General features: G+C 40.5%; 2 protein-coding genes across 2 annotated transcripts; both read right to left on the bottom strand.

Annotated features, from left to right (window-relative positions):
* Nucleotides 1-3,181: 3,181 nt before the first annotated feature.
* Nucleotides 3,182-5,315, bottom strand: nkx3.3 (NK3 homeobox 3). The gene is made up of 2 exons (XM_079686972.1): nt 4,847-5,315; nt 3,182-4,254 (listed from the first exon to the last, which is right to left on the bottom strand). The coding sequence occupies exons 1-2, from the start codon at nt 5,118-5,120 to the stop codon at nt 3,722-3,724; spliced, it is 807 nt and encodes a 268-aa protein (XP_079543098.1). The 5' UTR covers nt 5,121-5,315; the 3' UTR covers nt 3,182-3,721.
* A 3,457-nt stretch (nt 5,316-8,772) lies between these two features.
* On the bottom strand, nt 8,773-12,320 carry nkx2.3 (NK2 homeobox 3). Its single transcript, XM_079686971.1, has 2 exons — nt 10,917-12,320; nt 8,773-9,642 (listed from the first exon to the last, which is right to left on the bottom strand). Exons 1-2 carry the CDS (start codon nt 11,308-11,310, stop codon nt 9,002-9,004), a joined length of 1,035 nt encoding a protein of 344 aa, XP_079543097.1. The 5' UTR covers nt 11,311-12,320; the 3' UTR covers nt 8,773-9,001.
* Between the last annotated feature and the right edge of the window lie 6,315 nt (nt 12,321-18,635).

Below are 18,635 nucleotides of genomic sequence, written 5' to 3'. Positions count from 1 at the left end.
ATAATTCCTGTTTCAATAGGCACATCGGAAATGCATGTGTAATTGCTGCTCAGGAGCCCTGTGAGAATTCTCCATCAATAGATCTGGATCTTAAAAGCAAGCCAAACATGGATTAGGTGAGGGCTGTCATTCCTGTCTTGTTCACTTTAACTCAGCCCCACCCTCAACACATTCCTCCCAACTGAGAAATCTGCAACAAAAAGACAACAGCAAATGTACCCGTTTCCATTCACAAGTGGTATTTAAATGTCATGCTTTGTTCAGTGGACGCTGGTGCTAGTGATTTTTCAAAGAGGCAGATGGACATGTTCTCCTGCTCTGCTGTCTGGCTCCTTTTATTTCCTCTCTGCTTTATGGCCCTACTCATGCGGAGGCACACTAAATAAAGCACAGTTCAAAGTGCTTACATACCTGAGCATTACATATTTACACATGCAGTAATGCTTTGAGGCTCAGTGGACTACTGCCTGCAACAGCACACAACTGCTGAGATGAAACTTGGTGTATGACTGTGTTGTGATTGTGTGTTTTTTAATTGTTTGTAACTGTAAAACTGTCTGAAACGGTGCTGTTACCATTCTTGGGCCAGGACTCTCTTGAAAAAGAGATTTTTTAAATCTCAATGAGACCTATCCTGGTTAAATAAAGGTAAAATAAAATAAATAAAATGAGGGAAGACGTCTGACAGGGCAAGAAACTCCAGCAGGCAGACAATTATACAGATTTTAAACAAATCCTAATGGTAATCACATGTATGAGAAGAGAAAGGGAAACGTTATAATTATTACTTTTTTAAACTTTCCTTTGTAAACTGCTCTTCCCTAGTGATTACTATACTTTACACTCAAAGGCATAAACACATGTATACATCTGTACATGCATACACTTATATGTACGCACATTTAGTTTAACCTTTAATCTAATGTAAAACAAATGGATGACATGGCTTGAGTTATGATGTGTTGTTGTCTGTTGCCATGGTCCCAGATTTAATCAATTAAATTGGGAATAATTATATCATTACTGCTACAAATAAAGGCTTAAGCACATGAAAACATATACCTCAATTATCTTCAAAGTAAAGACTCAAAATTATCTCTTTGTTGTGTCACTCAGTTTTCAGTTACTTGTCTACGGAAATCTAGAACATCAATGGGTGCAAGAAAAGAAAGGAAAATCTTATCCTAGTCATGGAAGAACGCAGTGACTAGAGCAGCTATTCAACAGCACAATGTGACTAATCACAGCTCATGTACAATCACATACCGCAGAGCCACAATGCAACACCATGATCTTTTCCGTTGCATCTTAGTCATCTTTTTCTTGAACAGCCAATAATCCTCTGTGTGTGTGTGTGTGTGTGTGTGTGTGTGTGTGTGTGTGTGTGTGTGTGTGTGTGTGTGTGTGTGTGTGTGTGTGTGTGTGTGTGTGTGTGTGTGTGTGTGTGTGTGTGTGTGTGTGTGTGTGTGTGTGTGTGTGTGTGTGTGTGTGTGTGTGTGTGTGTGTGTGTGTGTGTGTGTGTGTGTGTGTGTGTGTGTGTGTGTGTGTGTGTGTGTGTGTGTGTGTGTGTGTGTGTGTGTGTGAAAATAATTAGACTTAGTGATGCCCTGGTGATATCCAGTCAGACAGTCTAAAGGAGTGTTATGTGTGTGAGTCCTCCCTCTCAAAAACGTGTTGGATCAACCACTTAGTAGAGTTTGAAGTGGTGTTTTGATATAAGAGATAAATGAGGTTTGGGCTGGTGCCATCGTGTGGCAAAAGGTGACCCTCTCTGCCGAAGCAGCTGGTGGTGGGAAAAGGGAAGTTTAAGTAACTATTTGAATAATTTTGATGTCTTTAATGTATACATTTTGTAATATGTGCTTAGCTTATATAGACATGATACCACTCAATCTCTCTAGTACATCGTTCAGGTTAAGAAATTCACTTTTTATTTTCCTATCAAGTGCAGCCATTGTGTCCATGTCTTTAGGATGCGTGCAATCTTTTCGGGAAAACGTGATTAATGTGAGCTGTCTTGTGGCTGGATGGTGCAACGTCTCCACGGTCTATTGACCCTCTCTGACTCATGCAGTGTACAGTTGAGACTAGGACTCTTAACACACCTAAAAGACTTAACTTAAAAGACACCTTCCTTTTAAAAAAACAAAAAACACCTAAAAATCATCTTTATAAGTTATTTAAATGTGGCCGTTTTGTATATTGCTAACATATTCAAATGAAATAGGCTGTTGTCAGCATTTCTTTGCATGGAACCTTTTACGGTACATTATATTTATAATACTGACACTCTCCCAAGGGTCCATAAACCTAATGTAAATAATGTGTTTTTGAAGGTGTTGAGTTTTATGATCAACAAAGATATCCCATAAATAAAATAGATACCTTCTAAAAGTGTCAGAGTCTCTGCCATGTTTTTAAGGATACTTTCTCTTCTTGGGTTTGTATAAATTCAGGATTCCTTTCTGCTCGGTCTGGTCTCTGAGACTGTAACTGGCTGTCGTTAAGGAGAGGAAGAACATAGCCTATAGATCCTATATGGGCCAGGCAGGAGTCATTGCTTTGGATGAGGAGGGGGCAGGCTGATTAAATATATATTTACACAAATATATTTTGTAGATCATTTGCTAATTATTTCAAACGTAACCTCCCTTTAAATCTTCTTGAGTTATTTCACGTCTACTTTTTCTTTTTTACATAGTAAAATAGCTTTAGTCATTCATCTCAATAACGGAGCGAGTGAGTGTTTATCCCCTCAGATAAATTGGACTTTAGTGCAGCTGTGAAACTTAATTCGCACATAAACTCTGAGAAATCCATGTTGTGCATATGGGGCCCACTGTCTTATAATCTGCCTTATTGGTTTTATTTGCCAAATGTTTAAGAATGAATGCTTATTTGGTGAACTTGAATGTAAGATGTATTTGTATTAAATAAAATATTTATATTTTTTTCACTCAAAGTGAAATATTCAGGAGTGTGGAGGAGTATTACATCTTACATTTCAGTGTTCAGTGTTGCAACTCCCTCCCTATCATTGATAATACTTAATTTGGAATTTGTCCTTGAAATAGAAAAAAACTGTCAAAAAAGTTTTATACAACTCATTGCTTTTCTCCTTCTCTCTATGTCCAGCCATTCCCCATGACAAAAAAATAAACACAACCCACCCATATTTCAACAGCAATTGTGTCTTTAAATAGATCGAATAATATTAATAAACAAAATAGATGAAGAAAAAAAATGTGTTTCGTTTTTTAAAGAACAGATCAGCATTAGTTATCTTTTACATAATTATTTTGCTGTAAATCATTACAAAAATAATAACCACACTCAACTCTTCCTTTCATATAAAACATTTTTCCACACAGTTATAATTGTATCAATTGACAGAGCTTTGTAATGTCCACACTATATTACTGAAGGCTAACACTTATAGAATATTTTACAATAATAATGATGATTTATTATCATTATCATTTAAATTGCCTTGAATAACTGAATAGCTCGAAATAGTCATGCTGTAAGACATTGGCATTTTAGAAACCCTGAAAAACAGGCCAAAATGCTAAATTGGCTTCTAGAAAAAATAACCCAGAAAAAAAAAATATGTACAATCCCAGTCAGTCCAACAATAGCCTGATCCATACAGAAAGCTGCCAACACGTTGAGTGCAGAGACCCTAACTTGTCCAGGTAATGTGTCCTCAGCAATGAACAGCTCAGAACATCCCCCCACAGGACCTGCTCCCCAGGCTCCAGGGATGGCAGTAGTAGTGCAGGCAGGGCTGGTACCGATAGGCCTGCTGGTACAGAGGCACAGTCACTGGGATTTGTAGTCCATTGGCCTGATAGTACTTTTGATTGTCCCTCACCAGCACTTGTACTGCTACTTTCTTCGGTGAGCTGCACGCCGCCAGCTCGGCTGCCATCTGGCGCCGTTTGGTTTTATATCTCCGGTTCTGGAACCAGATCTTCACCTGGGTCTCAGTCAGCTTCAGAGCGTCTGCCAGGCCGGACCGATCTGGACCGGAGAGATATCGCTGCGTGTTGAACCGACGCTCAAGCTCGTAGACCTGTGCGTGAGAGAAGGCCGCCCGGGAGCGCTTCTTCGCACCCGGCATGCACTGCTGTTCATCGGCCGAACATCTCACCGTCTCCCCGCTGAGGTGGCCTCCCTCCTCCGCCTCCTCCGCCTCCTCTTCTTTCAGAAGTTTATCCAGATCCACACAGTGTTGCTGCTGATCGGCAGCGCCTATGACAACGGAGATGACAATAGGTGTGTGTTTCTCTGTCAATATGCTGGTCAAAAGCCTAAAGCCACTAAAGCTGCTGGCTGAGAGGTCCCTTCAAGCTTTCCTCTTCCTCATCCCTTTCACACAACAAATCAGGTATATAACGGAATGGATAATAACCTCTTGGTTGGATTTGATAGCACTGTCCACAGCAACAATACCCATCTCAAACACATATTTGAACGTAAATGTATTAACATTGAATATTCGTAAGACACGTTTTTTATTTTTTTTATCGAAAATTTGATAAATGCAAAAACTCATCCACATTTCCTCATAAAGACACATCTGCTGTGAATCAAACCCATATTTTATTTCTTAAATATAGACAAATGGGCCATTGAGGTGAAACAAATTAATCACTATTCAAGGCAAGGTTTTCTTATCTTTTTTCTTTTAAAATGTGCTATAATTTTAACTTCAAGATGCAAATCAGGGCAAGTATAATTTACATTAAAGTAACAAGCGAAATTATCAACAAGTTGTCATTTTAGTTTGAATTTGACACCAGAGCCATAATTGCTTACTAACGGAGAGAATAAAACGGCTCACCTTCTCTGAGTTCAGTCTCCTCTCCTGTGGCTTCTTCTTTGAGAGTAACAGATCGGAGGTTTCCCACAGACAGCCTGCGATCAGCGGGGAGTCTCCCTGGATGGAGGCGGTTCTCATCCGCGTCTTTAGACAGACCGGGGACCCTCGTGCCATGCCCTGTGCAGATGTTGCGCTTTAGTGCGCAGAGCTCATCTGCACTCCTATCGGGCTTCTCCTGGGCATCACGTCCGGTGAGTATGTCTTTTATGGAGAAGGACGAAAAACTCAATGTCATGATTTTAATGAGAGCAGGGATATTTCTTCAGGATCGCATGAGATTTACTTGGAGACATCGAGAGATCAGCCTCTCCAAAAGAAAAGTCCTCACCGATCGATGTTTCTCAGCTCTCAGTAATTGCTCTAATTTAATTGTGGTGAGCTCAGTTCGGAGTCGAACTGCTAATGAACAGACTACACCAGGAGCTGTCAGATCTTTACTATATTCTGGGCAGCAGCAGCAACAGCAGCAGTTAACCTTTGATAGGACATACTCTACTGGTCCCTCCTCCGAACCGCCCAGCTCCACGCGCTCATGACCACGGACAATCATTTCACAGACGAGGTATTAGTCTTTCTTGAGGTGAAATTTTTAAAAGAACCAAATTAATGATTTAAAAAAAGATTAATGGCTCTTTAGCTACAAGTGAGTTGCGATTAGTCTTACAAATATCAATTATATGAACACTGTAGTAGGAAAATCTGATGCGTAAAGTTCGTTGAGTGTGCGTAAAACGCAGGTTTTCATATGCAAGTGATTATAAACCCTTATACAATTCCACAGCCCATGCCGAATTTATACGAATTATTATATTCCGTAAAACTTGAATCAATCAATCAATGATCAATCAATCAATGTTTATTTATATAGCCCAATATCACAAATGTTACATTTGTCTCAGTGGACTTCACAGTTTGTGACCCTCTTTCTAATTAAAATGGCTAAATAAGGTTCAAGCCATCTTTTAATCTCAGCAAAATGCAATAATCGTTACTGAGAATCTCAGCATTCTTTTCATTTTTCTTGATAATAATGACTTATACGTATGATATTTTTTCATTTGTATTTATACTGTTTTTAAGTTTTAAATGATGTAGTCTGAGTTTCTGAGGGCTGCAACGCCATCAAGTTATAATATATGAAAGCAAATCCCTTAATTTAATATTTTTTATTTGACTAAATAACTGAAAGTGACCTTATAGATATAGTCTGAAGAGAGGACTTTTAGTCATGTTACTCAAACGGGTGAGTGGCGCCACCGTGTGGTCATGATGCATGGTGCCCAAATTGCTCAAAGTTAAAGAGGCGCTTAAAAACAGAAGATGGCAACTGCACCAGTACACCCCTCCCCTTTCTCTCTTTTTTGCTTACACACACTCGCACTCATGCACAGTCGGCAGGCCTGTCCTTCATGACAGAGACGCAATGACAGATGCACGGATCTGCCTCCTTCGTGTTGTTTGTTTTTGTCCTGTGACTAAACGGAAACAATCTCTCTGTTTGAGTACAAATCAACTCCAGAATGTCACTACACGTCCGGAATGGGAAAAATGGAGGCACAATGAACATGTGTTCAAACTACGAGATGATATCCACACCAATCATTTTACTACGCGAAAAGCATATGGGAAAAGCTTGGGGGATTTAGGTATAGTAATATTCTTTCTGCAATACACGCTGTTGCAATTGATTCTATAGATGTACCTGATCACTTACTCAGGTTTGTAGGCAACATGCCTCTTTAAAAACTGTGTCCAAATATACTCTTATTTTCGACTTCACTTTGCCTTTGTGTTTTGTTCCTTGACGCGCACAACCTGGAAACTTGGAATAAGCATTGAATAATTCTCTTTAGACCAATAGCAATTACTGAACATGTGTTTGCTTTCGATCATTTGAGAAAATTATATCATATTTTTCGCTCGAATATGAACTAATATTTGAATCTTGGTCTGGTGAGTCTGCATCAAGTTGCTTTCACACTTAAGTCAAGCCAATAATTTTACAGTGAACACAGGTGTATTTGTACACTGTGCATGCACCCTCTATACTTAAACCTCTCCAATTTCATATTCAATTTGACCAGAAGCCTTACTCTGACATTGATGAATAAAGGTCAAATTTGAGATGCATTCACTATAGTCCTGAACAAGGTTTTCCACATCTGATGCCATCTTGGTGACCAGGTTGACACCTAAGAGCCTTTGCTTCTCCACGCATCTGCCTTCTCTATATTTGGGCTCTTCTTCCTTTGTGAGCTCCTCAAGTGGTTGCCATTGGAGACTTTGTTTTGGGAAACTCCACGCCTTACGCAGCGATGATCGCTGCTATCTTTGGAGGGGAAAGATAGTGATCGCAGCGCCTGTCAGAGCAGCCATGGCCAGGCCGCGTCCTCAGGCTTCGCCGTCCTGTCGCCAGCTCTATTTACACTAGTGACTGTGCAGCACTTAGAGCTGACACCAGGTATGTCCTACCGGCAGTGCAGTAGCCAGGGGAAGTGGCCAGTCAGGCTATCAGAGGAGACAAACACTGTTTACGTTGCCATTCATCTCCATTAATAGTGTCTGCGTATTCGGAGGTGAAGGCGTTTACTTAACTCATCTCCAATTAACACTGAGTGTCCTCGAGTGCAGTTAGTGAAAATGTGGGTAATTATTAAAGGATTATGTTATAATATATCATAACAATTACTGCTATGTCATTGAAACCATTTCCTATTATTATGATTAATATTATTATAATAATCATAACAATTGTTGTTGTAAATATAGGCCTGGACGATATTATACATATATGTTGTATGTTTTGTCTTTGTCAGTATCATACATCACCGAAGAGAAAAAATCCCAACACTATTTATCATCCAAAGCTCCGAGTTTATTCGCTGTGTGGGTCCCGATGGCTGTCTGGTTAATGTCCATCTCTGAATCCTAACCGGACATTAGCTCGCCTCTAAATTCTCTCTGTTTCTGGTTCTTGTCTCAAACTAAAGTCTACCCAAACTTTCTCACAGGAAAAAAAGAGTTTCCTTCGCTTGACAAACGATTGGAGACGATAAGAAACCTCACGTAAATATAGAATAAGATGAACTCGACGTTACTTTAATATTGAGATGCAAGTTGAAATGCAAAGAAAAGCTCTTACAAGATCGCAAACGCATTTTCACATAGGCCTACATAATACATATTGTATATCACACAAACACACACACACACACACACACACACACACACACACACACACACACACACACACACACACACACACACACACACACACACACACACACACACACACACACACACACACACACACACACACACACACACACACACACACACACACACACACACACACACACACACACACACACACACAGTCATTATTGGTGATAATTTTCGTCATTGCAGCTTGAGTGTAAACAGACTTTAGCATCAGGTCACATTGTTCATTTAATTTAGCCAATTTTAGAGTAATACAAAGTATTTTGGCCGAAAATAAATCTAACTTTTAAGGAAGAAATCAAAATAATTTATAAGAATGCTTTCTTTATTTTGTTTTGTTACTTCCCATTGTAAAGCTACTTTGGGTTTCGTGAAAGGCGCTATAGAAATTGAAATTATTATTATTATTATTATTATTTTCTTGCAATGATGCGATTGTATTATTATTTTAGTCCTATTTTAATTAATTACTATGGACTATATACCATATGCATAATTCATACATTTGTATGTATTTATTATAATTGTTATAATTTATTTATTATGTATCGCATAATACATACAACAATTTGAGCCGAAATCTGCTTTTCTTCTGCAACATACATCCAAAAATCAAATATCCAACAGCAGGTTTAATACTTTTTTATTAATACATTTCTGAGAACAATGTGCATACTGTTTTGGTTTGAATCAGTCAACGAGTTAGGGTTTCCTCACAGGCCTGCCTTTAATTACAGCTGGCCTTTACTTGTGTTGTTGTTACAGAGTTTTAAGTTGTGCTTTCGTTGCATTTGTCGTTCTGGTGTAGCCATGCTTTAGTCCATTTATCCATCTCAGAGAAGTCTCTCCCAGCTAAGGGGGGCCCCACGAAAAGATATATGATTTCGGCCCTGATCACCATGCCCGTATGCCCTGCAGAGCTCCCTGGCAGGCTGGGACTCCTGGTCCTTGGGGCGCATGGCTTTGCGTCTGTGCACCGATGTTTCCCAAATTCATGTTCATAAAAGCATTAGCAGGGGTGTTGCTGGGTGGCAGAGCAGGCAAACTCGAATAAGTACAAGAGTAAGTGTTAGTATACAGCGAGTTGTTGTAGCTGTATGCAGGATAGCCATTGTAGCTGTATGGGTTTGGAGCTCCCACTGTGTAAGAAGCGTTATAGTTCTGTGATCCAGTCAGACACGGCCTCCCGTCCCGGACCAGCACCGGCACAGCTACCCTCCTGGGCGGCGGTGGGTGGTGGTGGTGATGGTGATGACCTGCCATCTCCAAACTCTTATCCTGCCGCTGCCTCTTGCATTTGTACCTCCGGTTCTGGAACCAGATCTTGACCTGGGTGGAGGTGAGTTTCAGAGAGCTGGCCAGGTGCTCTCTCTCCGGGGCGGACAGGTAACGCTGCTGCTTGAAGCGCCGCTCAAGCTCAAACACCTGAGTCTGGGAGAAGAGCACGCGGGGTTTCCTCCTGGTCCTCTGCTGCTTGGTGGCCGGCTTCTCCGAGGCTGGATCCTCACATTCGCCCCGCAACGCCCCGCAGCTCTCTGCGTGGAGAAGAAACGTTTCGATTAACATAACATTTACAACTAAACTAGTAGAGAAATATGTATCAAACACTGCTAGCTCAACTCATATTCCTGACATCCATATGAATTCATGAATTTCTAAATATTATTTTCTTAAAATATGACAGTTATTTCAACAGCATATACATATTTGGGATTTTTTAAATGTAGTTATATTTTTTCATTATTTCACCACAACAAGATTTTAAATATGAATTACAAAATATAAAAAATAATAAAACGATGACTTGATTGGAAATAGCTTTACCGATATTTGTAATCGATCAAATCAATCAAGACCTGCATAAAAGAGGACTCAATGAAAGTAATGTATCCAGGAACAATTACTACGCTAACAAATTTAAATATAATGTATTCTAACATTTATACCGATTTATGTGATTATTTATTACACATAGGCAACATCATTCGCAGCAAATTGTTGCTTATGACTGTATTTATTAGAATTTTTTTTGAAAAATACAAATCACTTCAGAATTAAACAACCCCCATCCAATCTGCCATTCGCTTTGGGGGATTGAAGGGTAATGTGTTATATTTGGAAATGTTTACCGCTATCTTACTAGCCTACGCTTTTTATTTATTTTCAAAACATCTTTATCAGGCAACATAGTTAAAAAAAAACTCTCTTTCTTGCACATTTCCTTCCGTGCATTTTTTCTGTTTCTTGTGGGCCACTACTTGTCCAATATCAAAAATCTATTGCTGAATAATATAGTTGTATTTAATTGAAAAATCTTAAATGCTTGTAAGCTTTATGCACAACGACCAATGGAACAATGGGCGTCCATCGTGCAAGGTGGGGCTCTTGCTTTAAATATGAATGAAACACAAAGAATAAATCATAGGCATATATATTAGCCTACTATTTAATTTAAATATGATTATATATTTTTAGTAGGCTACAATTTATCCCAAAGCAGAGTTATTATCTTCCCTCGATTAGCATTTTGCGATGGTTTCATTTATTCATGCTTCAAGAAATGATATCCTGTGAGTTCGCAGTCATATTTTCTCCGGCATAGGCTATATCAAAGTCAATTTGTGAGATGCAGGGTTTTTTTTGCAAGAAATGAAACTCCTCTGTCATTTATGTTGCCTACATGCTACCAACAGCTACAAACATCACCACCATCCTCAAACTTTTGGATGAACATATTATTATTATTATTATTATTATTATTATTATTATTATTATTATTATTATTATTATTATAAGAATTATAACTCACTGCTATCTTGGTCCTCCAGCTCGGTCTCCAGCCGGAGCTCTGCGGAGTGTTTCTGCGCCGGGCTGTCGAACATCTCCCCCGGCAGCCCGGACTCCGGCAGCCGGTCCTGTGAAGCAGGCAGCGTGTTGAGGTACGACATCCTCTCCTCGCTCTCCGAGAGTCCGGAGCTGATGGGACTCGGACTGTCCCTCCCGGCCAACATGCAGGAGGGGGGTGAATGAGAGCGGAAAGGTTTATTTGGGAAAGCTCCCTGCTGTGACAGAGCCCCGGAGAGACCGAAGCAGGAGAAATACTGGAGCTGGTGCTGCTGAGATTGCTGCTGCAACTCTAACTTCAAAATGTCCTTCACGGAGAAAGGCGTGGTAGAAGAAGTTATGAGCGGGCTGGGGAGCATTATTACCACCAACAGAGAGATGACGGGTAACAAATAGTCAACAGGCCCAAAATTGGACTAATTTGTCTCCTGACGGCGCGTAGAAACTGTAAATACCCCGTGCGTACGTTTGAAGAATCGTCGCGCACTGCTTGTTTTTCATGCAGATGGAGGAGGGCTGGTTTTCTTTCAGCTGTGACATCCCTCTCTTTTGGCTGTGTGTCTATGTCTGCAGGGCTGGGTGAGAAAGAGAGGTCGATCCTGTTTGGTTGGCTGAATTAGGTTATAGCGAAAGAGCTGGGTCAGCCAAGATGCTGTCCTCTCCCTTTCAGTGACGTGCTGAAGCGGGGGAGGGATGACGGTTCTCTCTCTCTCCCCCTCTCTCTCTTTTACATACTTTCTGTTTTCCCAGCAGAAAACACTAACACCAATAAGGCATTAGAAAAGCATTTCATGGTGTGCAATAAAAGCATTTATATTGGGAAATCCACTGTTTATCCACCAATAGTTTATCCGCTGACTCGAATAGCATGTATTATCTCCTCGCCTCTGCTGAATGGACCAACGGCCTCACAGTTCTTCCCATCATCACTACAGTGCTTTTTAGATTAGGCATATCTTCGTTTCCTGTCTGGGCAAACCATGGATAAGATACTATGCCGTAACTGTGGGAAATGCGATAAAATTGGCAACCCGAAGAGATATGAAGTGTATAAATGTAGTGATTTATTTATGTTTACTTAGTATGGGAAAGTTGGATTATTTTCCACCAAAAGTTGGCCACGGTGATGCTTTTTCTTGACAATATGTTCAGCATTTTTGGAAAGAAGACCATGCGTAAAATATTAGTTAAATTGATGTTAGTCAATTTTAAAGACTACTATCTGCAACATTTTATTTTTCAGTTTATAATGTATTTCAATAATGATAATACAAATAATACCACCTTCTTTATATCATGTTAGAATAAGATGTTCTTTAGATAGCGTTGGACACCAATAAAAGGATTCTCACAATACAGTATTCGAAATGTTTGTTCCTATTAAATACATTATAAATAGAAACATTTATGTGAATCTTCTCTTGAATGTAGGGCTACCTGTGTGCCAAAGGGCAAACATGCTGTAAGGGGACACCTCTGGTTGCCTATCTGTGGCCAAGTGCAGGCGCCAGGGTCTGAAGGCCCATTGCTCCTAAACCGTGTGGAAAGAAAAGGACGGCATGCCGGCATAATCTCATCCGCTCACCATCAACACGGCGCTGTTTAGATTAGGGCAGGGTCTTCTCCTCTTCTGGGGATCTATGTCTTTTTAAAATGCTCCGTTTAAGTGGAGAAGCATTAGGTCTGTGGAGAAAATAGGCGTCAGTGTACACAAGGCTGTCCTACTCCAGTGTGCTCTCGGGAAACAATAACATTATTTTGAATGCTAATTGAGTGTGCGCTTGGGAAACCGTGAAACAACCTATAGGCTACATTATAGTATTTCCTGAGATTTATAAGGACACGTAATGACAATTTTTCCCAATATCAAAAGTGATTTTTTTGCGAGTTAGGCTATGAGGATTTAAGAGGAATATATTTGCACGTAAAATACCCTAAAATGCGGCCATTGTGTTTCCCAATCCCAAATATTAACATTTATTGAGTGCAATAATTAAAAGAGACAACAGACCAAATACAGGAACCAATGCCATACGATTAATTGTCAGCTGATAAATAACAGGCTGGTTAAATAGGATTAACGCGTAGGCCTACAGTGTCTAACGATATCATGCTATTAAGAGAAATGATTTCTTACAGTCCGCTGAACCATGTGAGTTTAGAGCGTCACCGGTCAGAGTCGTGGGCTCCAATGGCACAATTATCTTTTTAACGCGTGCGCGCGCTCAAACTCGCGAGTCCTTAACTGACCATCAGTGGTTTTCGCGTGCCACCGACCGCCCTAAAAGTGGCCCAGCGTGTTTACGGAGCGGAAGAGTCTGTTTCCTGCCTGTAACAAAACCCAGACTCCCAGAGAGTGTCAAGGAGATGCTCGGCTGCTGAATGCAAGACCCCATATATCATCTTCATCTCAGAATCATCGTGATAAACCGGGTTAGGTCAAGCCTGCAGCATGCAGGTCAGCATGGATACACCACAGGGGTCCTAAGAGACACAAAAACAAAAATAAGCTATACAAACGATTTTTTTTTAGATTTGCAGCAATTTAAATTCACTAACAATTCAAGTTCTGGAGAATTCTTTGAAGTTGATGGCTTGCCATGCAGGGGTGAACATGTTTCTTCTTGTCCTCCCTTCCCTCCACTGGCAGAGTGGCAGGTGTATATCACTGGTCGCAGGCCAACAACACTGATTCACTTGGAGATGGAGGGTTGAACGTTCAAAACAGATCCCTGAACACTGAAGGAAAGTTTGATGACTTGGTAATGACTTCAATTATCTTCCCCCTGTAGCCTCTACTTCTGTAAAGCCGAAAGGCGTTCGATATCTGATGGTTTTACCGCAGTGGTAAACTCTACGTAAAGAAAGCTTCAACACCTCCAGCGTCTGTGCTCACACGCGTGTGTGTACTGAAAGAAAATGTGTGTTATTATGACTTGACAGAGCTCTGTAGAGGAGCACTTAACATCTTTCTACAAAGGAGCTAGTTGTTTACAGGTGGTACTACTCTAACAGCCTGGATGTGTGATGAGGAACTGAAGTATGACTATCCATTTGTCTCACAAAAGCTAGATCTTTACATTAGGAGAAATGGATTAGCTCAAGTGTGTCTATCATTTGTTTTCCATGTTGTTTAGTGAAGCAGCTCCCCAGCATTCTGTATCAGGAAACAGCGTGGCAAAATGGAAGACACAAGACCATAAAGGACCTTGAAAATATAGAAGAAAGCACAATTAAATACATAATGTGGCTAATGATGGACTTTCCTTTTTATTTCATGGTCATCCGTAAGAATGGCGTAGCACCAAGCCAAACCAAACTGTTGTGTGTCAGTAATGGTTAAGCTCTCCGGTCCCGGAAGGTGAGTCTTATCAGCAGCCCATGTGATGGTGTCAGTAGCCAGGATCCAGACTGCTATTGTGCCCCTGCCTCGGTCCGAGTGACGGATGACAGGGCCTTCTCCCTGGAGGAAGTGAGGAGGCCAGAGGCGAGCCTGGGGCCAGAGTTTTAAGCAAAACCCACTCACCTTGGAAAGTGTTAACTATTCCACAACGGCAGGCCTAAGGTGCTAACTGACTTGCAGGTTGCACCAGTCCCTCAGGGCTCATTGTGTTAGCCAGGTCAGGGGAAAATATACTAATTAGTTTGTTTGAAAGACGGTGAGTGGGTGATGTATTTGAGGACCAATGCCCTGTTCTGTGTATCGAAAGGTCTAACTTGAAGACCATGAAATGAGGAAGTGAGGTCAGGCCAGTCTGGGTCCCCTGCCCTTTGCCTTCCCTTGGGTCTCATAAATTAGCCCGCTGTAATTCTCTCCCAGACGGCCTTGCCCCAGCAGGTGTGTGTTTGTATATATGAGCACTAACAGGGGGATGTAAGCGCTGTAATGTCTGTGATCTACGGTGTTGGGAATGTAGTTTGGGAGGAAACATGCAATCTAAATATGCTTATCCTCTCTGCAGCCACACAGGCCATGTAGCCTACAGTAGATAAAGACCCTGCAGGCTTTAACTGAATAGGATGTGTGGACCTTGAATGTTCCTTAGCTTCTGTCCTATTTGGCATTGGGAAAAGTATCACATATCAAAAGGTTGAATCAAGTTCATCTTTGCTCTAAGTAACTCCGGCAGTAATGGCTCTCTTGGGAAAAACAATGTTGCTGTAGTTTGAAGAAGCATGCATGCATCACGGCCTCAAGCGGTAAACATTCTTGAAATAAAATGCTCTGGTTCTCCAGAAAACATGATGGTATCTTCATCAAAGTGACAGTTTGTTTTAGCAAAACTCAAACCCCTCATGACTAAAGTTCATTTTTTATAAATAATTACCGTACAGGCATGTAGTTTCATTATCTGTAAATGGGAGAATTAAATCCCCAACGATGAGCTTCTCATGTGGATAAATACAAATATCATTCTTCATTTTCGATAATGACATAGTCAGGTTTTTTTTTAATTGCATTTTCTTTTTGTGGCTTTATGCAACAGAAAATAATCACTCGGAGTAATCAATCAGACAAAACTCTTCCACTTCCTGTCTTTGTTTCTTTGCATGCATATTTGTATGAGGCTGAGGTCTGGAAAGCCTGAGTTGGCCAAAAGACAACATCAATCAATTAAAAAGGCTCACTGTAGATCTTGGGTTCCACCCAGCCTTATAGGGTAAAGGCCAAATCTGTGAAAAACACGAGTGACATACATATTAGCTGATCTTCACAAAATAACGATCAATTTCAATTATTTGATCAAACATTTATTTTAAAAAAGTGACACATAAATTACGTTTGTGGTTTTAAACTAATTGTTGGATATTTTGCAAATAATCAAATTAATTTGCTTGAAAATGAATACTCATGTCCATGCATTAAATGTAAGGCCGCAACCTGTACATGCCAGCAACAAGTTTAGCTTTAGCTCAAAGACTGAATACAAAGGGGAGCAGCTAACACAGGAAAAACAAACTCCGCTTATCATCTCTGAGTCTCACAGATTAACATATTAACCACTGGTAGCACCGAAACATATCTTTAGAGATGTTGGATGTTGTTACCACCAGGCAGAGCCACGCATCTCTCTTCCCATCTTCAGTGTGTGTGCTAAGCTAAACTAACCAGCTACTGGATGTATCTCCATTGTACAGATAAGAGAGTGGTATCAATCGCTACTGCCATGTTTTCCCAGCTGTGGAAAGTAACCATTGCAACTGTGAAATGTATCTGTTTGAAGGGTAAAATTGCGAACTGCTCATATTCAGAATCCGGTAAATTGCCAAGTCTGTTCTCAGATAAAAATAATTTGCATTGGTGAATTGGTGCATAACATAAACAAAGTAAAATAAACTAAAATTGAATATGAAATAACTAGAAACATAAACATTTAATAAAAGAGAAATACAAATATATATGAAAACATGGTATAAAGAATATGTACAAGAAACCAAACGTTAAAATCATAATAAGAAAGAAAAAACCTCAATAAATACTTAACTTAAATTTGTGTCTTAAAGTGTATTGCAATGATAGTAATGTGATTGTATTTACTTTCAATTGAATTACATTTAAATACAATCATTCGTTTTACAGAGTGAAGTAAATGTTTGCACAAAAAATAAACAGATTTCATGTCATAAGATGGAGCACACACGTACAAGACATGTACACACACACAAACACATCAGTTGGAATGTTGTCAGACGTACAGAGCACTGATCTGTCTGTTGTTGCATTCATGCTCCATCAGTCATTGGGCTACACAGGGAGGTCCTGTGCTCTTTGTTGTTGCTGTGTCTAGTCCCTTGTTAGAGAATTGATGACACTGTCTTTGGAAAACAAACAAGGCGGGAAGCTAAAAAGGTGGTCACTCACCACAGCTCTCTGACCCAGAGACACAGAGTCCACCTCAACATGCGAGCATGCAGCGTCCCCCTTGGAATGTGCTGCAGTGTGTGTGCACACGCTCCTGTTGGTGTTTCACTGATACCGCGGCTGGAATGTGACTGTCTTGTGCCTGAATGTGTGCCTTTGTGTGTTTTAGTGTCAGCGTCCTTTAGTAACAATGGTAACCTTCGTGCAAAAAGGAAAACACTGCGATAAAAGACACTTTGTTGGCACTACCCTTTTTTTTGGTCATATTTGCATTACGTTTCTGCATGCCAAAATAAATGTTCCACATATCAATGTCAGGGAAATGCTGAGAAGCTGCCTCTGAATGTTTGGCTGAATAACTCTCATTGATCTGGATGTGACACTCTCTCCCTGTGGGCACTGACTTGCCAGAGGCGGCTGCTGTCACTTCTGGCTCTGACTCACACTTCACATCACAGCAGACCGAGGTCCCGGGGCCTCCCCAGTACGTACACACCAAACCCTGCCCTGGGCCCCGAGCCTTCTTCTGGGAGCTCAAATCCCATAATTGCAGGGCTGACAGTGATAGCTAACATACAAGACACCCTCACCTGGTCGTAAAGAATGAAAACATCTACTGTCAAAGTGAACCGAGGAGAGAGTGGGGGTGCAGGGTATGGGGAAAGTGAGTAACCTCTGGGGGAAAACATGAGGGCAAAATAATAACTGAGTGTTCAGTGATAAACCAATGGATTAAATGCACCACTGGTTTCAGAACAGATTCTTCATTGATAGTAAATAAATAGTTTATACATGGTCTATGAATAAAAAGTTTGCGGATGTGGGTTTACCATATTGTGCAAATACATTAATATTTATTTTTTGAAAGCATTTTTGTTTTGGCTTGCTCTTTGATTCATTAGGGAAACCACTAGTTTCTGTAATTATTGGCAACTTTATGGCAAAAATGGCAAAATATCAAGCCTAACTGATTCTCAACCCTTAATAGTGTACTGAGCTATAAATAGTTCAAGATTTATTAACTCATACAAAAATTGTGTTTAAAATAGTATTCTTTTTTTGGCCATTTTGGTGCACTGAAACAAGATGTAGTTAGTATATAATCAGTATGTAATTGTAAACGTCGCCTATTTAAATGTAGCAAGATAAGCACTTGTTAAAATGTGTGTTTTCCGCTCCTCTGAGGACTGTGAATCCCATTGTGACTCTCTTTAGCTCTTTTGGTGTCCACCAACTACAATGATAAACCACCTTTAGCTGTTTAATGCTCAATCTGTTTCTTTCCACTTTGACATTGCCACACTGCACTGCATCTATGACATACTCAACAAGAGCTGTAAGCTAACATTTTAGCTGGTAGAAGTTGAAGTCATTTGACTAATTCATGTTTTGTTCAGTACTTCAATCTAAGAAGATAGTACTGTCTTTTCGTGTTCCACCATCACTGACTCTCTATATATACACAAGCTAGGTAAAACAATGCAGCAGCCCCTTCTTTCTCAGACAGAAACATTAAAAGACAGCACAGGGGCCTCAGAACAGGCTGAGTCCTGCCTCCAGAAAAGCCAAAAAGCTTTCCAACGAACTCAGTCCTGGTCGGGGAGAGCCGGCTGGAGTGGCCCTCGTTTATCAAGCACTCAGCTCCTGCAGACAGAGCACAGAGGAGCCAGCGTGTTTACACCACAGCTCAGCAAGGCCCTCAGGACTGAACAGATGAAGATGCTCACACATACTCATTTACACATCCTCACACGCACTTACTCAAACTGTGTCGAGCCCGAGCATTCATCTGTCTTTTCAGCAAGGAATCAAATTGACATT

This window comes from Notothenia rossii (assembly GCF_949606895.1).
Source record: "Notothenia rossii genome assembly, chromosome: 6".
NCBI classification, from domain to species: domain Eukaryota; kingdom Metazoa; phylum Chordata; class Actinopteri; order Perciformes; family Nototheniidae; genus Notothenia; species Notothenia rossii.
This window is presented reverse-complemented; position numbering and strand designations above follow the sequence as displayed.

What these genes read in the sequence shown, in the direction of transcription:
- nkx3.3 (XM_079686972.1), bottom strand. Translation starts at nt 5,120, where the DNA reads ATGACATTGAGTTTTTCGTCCTTCTCCATAAAAGACATACTCACCGGA. An exon ending in GGAGACTGAACTCAGAGAAG is followed by an intron (nt 4,255 to 4,846) that starts GTGAGCCGTTTT and finishes CCGTTGTCATAG; the next exon opens with GCGCTGCCGATCAGCAGCAA.
- nkx2.3 (XM_079686971.1), bottom strand. Translation starts at nt 11,310, where the DNA reads ATGCTCCCCAGCCCGCTCATAACTTCTTCTACCACGCCTTTCTCCGTG. An exon ending in GCTGGAGGACCAAGATAGCA is followed by an intron (nt 9,643 to 10,916) that starts GTGAGTTATAAT and finishes TTCTCCACGCAG; the next exon opens with AGAGCTGCGGGGCGTTGCGG.